This window comes from Triticum aestivum, chromosome 7B (assembly GCF_018294505.1).
Source record: "Triticum aestivum cultivar Chinese Spring chromosome 7B, IWGSC CS RefSeq v2.1, whole genome shotgun sequence".
Lineage (NCBI taxonomy): Eukaryota > Viridiplantae > Streptophyta > Magnoliopsida > Poales > Poaceae > Triticum > Triticum aestivum.
In genome coordinates this window covers 711,873,071-711,876,716 of record NC_057813.1, presented here as the reverse complement: position 1 = coordinate 711,876,716, position 3,646 = coordinate 711,873,071, and the positions used below count along the sequence as shown (strand labels likewise).

General features: G+C 47.7%; 1 protein-coding gene across 1 annotated transcript; it reads left to right on the top strand.

Annotated features, from left to right (window-relative positions):
• Positions 1 to 877: 877 nt before the first annotated feature.
• LOC123158576 (putative F-box/LRR-repeat protein At4g15060) lies at positions 878 to 3,087 on the top strand. Its single transcript, XM_044576496.1, has 3 exons — positions 878 to 1,861; positions 2,131 to 2,322; positions 3,073 to 3,087. Exons 1-3 carry the CDS (start codon positions 920 to 922, stop codon positions 3,085 to 3,087), a joined length of 1,149 nt encoding a protein of 382 aa, XP_044432431.1. The 5' UTR covers positions 878 to 919.
• Positions 3,088 to 3,646: the final 559 nt, after the last annotated feature.

The window sequence follows — 3,646 nt, the reverse complement described above, 5'->3', positions numbered from 1 at the left end:
ATCTTGCATAGAGAATAAAATAGAGAAGCCGGTCACATGAGGGAATGGGTGTGCTTGTCAATGCGGTCGCCGGGTGGCCGTCTACCACCATCTAGCCTCGCGGGTGGTGTGCTCTGGGCAATGCGACGGGGACAATAATGTGTGTGTGTGGGAGGGGGGTGGGGGAGGACGAGCTGCTTGGGGAGGACGGATCGGGCTGCCTCCATGCCAAGCCCTGGACTGTTGCATTCAACCCTGATCCAGTTCCTCACACCCGAATGATATGGTACTTCTGCCAACCCTTATGGTGGAAAGAGCCATCTACTGGTGCACTTCGAGCCAGCGCCGCTTGTGGCCCATGGACTGCCGCATTCAACCCCGATCTATGGAGGGAAGTGGCTTCCTACACAGGGAGGAGATACATGTCGCGTGATCACACTTCTGTCATGCCATTGTTGCCAATTACATGAAGTGGAGGTAGTTTTGTCAGTTTCATCGGCGGAGCAGGTACAAATTAAGAAGAAGAAAACGGTATGGTTCTCCCAGGTTTCCACCAAAAGCGAACATATTTGGTAGGTTGCTCGGGAACGTTTGCGCCAATGCGCTATGTTCGCGCCAATGTGCAAACGTTTGCGCGGGAGTCGAGTGGTTTCTCTGTTGGTTTGAATGAAGAGGGTTAGCCTTCATTTTACCTAAGGCCTCCGATGACAATGTTTTGCTCCTGAAATGTTACATTGCAATTCGAGATTATTTGGAAATGCTTGGCTGAAAAGAAAAAGTGTATATGATAAAGATGGTCGGCTGAAAAGCTGGGTGGGGACCCAAACACCGGGGTTTGAGTTCCAAAAGGGGGGAAAACCGTGGGCTTTGGTTTTGCTTGGCGTCAAGATCCGGGCGTCGTCCCCTCCGTTCATCCGCGCAGATTGGTGGTGCTGCTCCGATGGAGCTGAGTCCCGGGCGTCGCCTGCGTTTCGCGCAGCCGCAGCTCTGTTGCCCAAGCGGCGGCGGCGGCGAACCGGATCGCATCAGCTCCCTCCCGCAGGAGCTCCTCCTCCTCATTCTCGCCCTCATGGGATGCGCTGCCACGGCCGCGCGCACCAGCGTCCTCTCCCGTCGGTGGCGCGATCTCTGGACGCATCTCCGCCAGATCGTCTTCCACAACCTCGCGCCGTCGATTGCAGCGGCGGTCGGCCGTGTCCGTGGCCCCCCGGCCGCGGTCTCCCTCCTGGAAGTCCGCGTCCCCAACGCCAGCAGGCATCCCTGGCCCGTCGGCGCCACGGCCAGCAGGCTGCTCCGCGCTGCCGTGCGGCTGCAGCCGGAGGAGATCGTCCTCATCTTCCCGTGGAGCGTCGAATCTGAAGGCGGACCGAACCTCGTGCGGCTGCCGTGCTTCCAGCAGACCAAATCTCTCATGATGGAAAGGCTTCTCTTCTACTGCCCCGACGGCGAGTTCACCGCGCTCCGGACGCTCTCCATCTCCTACGGCCTGGGCGGCCTCCACAGCTTGCTCCCCCGATGCCCGCACCTCCGCGTGCTCAGCCTGAAGTTTGTCAACGATGGCTACGGACTTGTCCAGAATGGGTTGATCTCACTCCACTTGCCATCGCTGCAGGAACTTTTCCTTGAAACCCGCATACTACACACAGATGCAGTCGACATCGTCGCCCCTCTGCTGAAGCGACTGACGGTGTCTGTAGGCGCTTACAAGGTGGTCAGCAGCATCTCCGTCTCGGCGCCAGTGCTGGAGAAGGTTTCGTGGGAGTGGTGGTATTTCGAGGCCGGAAGCATTGTTCAGTTTGGTCCTTGGAGACTCCAGAGGTTGTGGATACACAGAGGAGAGAGACAGGGACAGCTTCTGTCGCTCCACATTCATGCATCACATGTATGTATCCACACTCCACTCATGCTCAATTTACTCAATTTATTTATCGGAACTAGTAACCGTGCAGACTCAAAAACACAAGTATAGATGTTTACATGAAAAGTTTTACCTAGTGACGGCCTGATGTTTTGCATTTTTGTGATAATTTCTAGCAAATCTCTCTTTTTGCTGTTGTATTATTGTCTTTTACTAGTTCAATAATAGATAGATGGATAGTTGACTACACTGAATTGTAAAAATGATATATATCATGTCAATGTTTTTTTCAGAGCTGGTTTATTTCCAATCAAGACAACTTAGCGCAGGAGGTAGAGAAGCACATGGTTGTTGATTTCGCTCTTTTGGGGCTACGTCTCCTAAAAGCCGGACATGTTTTTGGAGCACTGGTGTTTCATCTCCTCGGGATTAATCGTATTTCTAGAGGAGTACAGAGGCTTAAGATCGTCCTAGAGAGATCGCTGGTAATTATTCGTATTCCCCTGCCTGTTTCATATCATTTCTTTATTATACAGTGTGTAATTAAGTAGTAGTTTAAATTTTATTTTTGGTTTTAGCTGAAAGGAGAATGCCCGCCACACTGTCCATGTGAACCCACAAACTGGAGATCTCAAACTATCTCCTCGACTGCTCTCGAAGAAGTGGAAATCACTGGCTTCGAAGGACAGGAACACGAGTTTGATTTGCTGGAATTAATACTCAAATGTGCGCCAGTGCTTAAAAAATGATATTGCATCTGTCACAGAAGGCCACATCTAATAATCGTGGAAGCGCAAAAATATATAACATCTGCAGGGCCTATTCTTCGGTGGAATTCTATGTTTATGAGAGCTCTGGTGAGTATTTATTCAGCATCCATGATTAGCATGCTCTTATATATATGAAATAGAAATAGAAATGTTAAATCTTGTAAGTTTTCTCAAAACCTAAGTTTTCATTGCTTTTCATGTTTAGTGTGGTTGAAATGTGGTAGTGACATCACAATTAGAGTTTAGTTGTGCTTGTATCCCAGTTATTGGCTAATTTAACATGCTATATTTATCCGATTTTGTGTGCCCACAACTTCATTTTTACAGAAATATAAGCTGGATATATACTAGAGTTGGTGATAAGAAAAAATAAATATTTTTTGTGTGGGCTTCCGTCCTTACCTTATTTTGCTTTTGCATTCTTCTGTTGACCCTTCTGTTCTGCGTCTGTATTCAAATTTGTAGGCTATATATAGCTGAAGTGGTATCTGCTGATTTTTATTGGCCATCCAATTTTGCACAAGTTATTTAGTTCCAGTGAGATTCCGTTTTGCATGTACTGTGGTATTTGTTCCTGTTGTCAGCATATATTGTATTTTTATTTGCCAGTGACAACAATCATTACAAATATAGCAACTATACAATTGCATGGTGCGATACTTACTGGAGCTAGGTTTCAATCTGTCTCCTTTGCAGGGTTAATGCATGACAGCCATATTTATCTGTTGACATGATTCCCGTCCTTACATTTGTGAATTCTAGTGCTCATCGACAAACATCATCCTTTTCCCATTAGGAACAATGAATTACCTAGTCTGAAGACTTTGTTTGCTTGCTTGGACTGAACTGATCAAGTGCATGTTGTATTGCCATTGTATTGTAGCTCTTATAGGGAGCTCAGTTAAATCTTGATTAGTTTCTATGCACTCAACCGGTGATTATTATGTTAAACCTCCGGTTTCAAGTGCCCTTTGTTCTATTTCATTTTGCCAAAATACCAACTGCGCCTCGTTTGGGGCTGGCGGCACTAATTATCTAC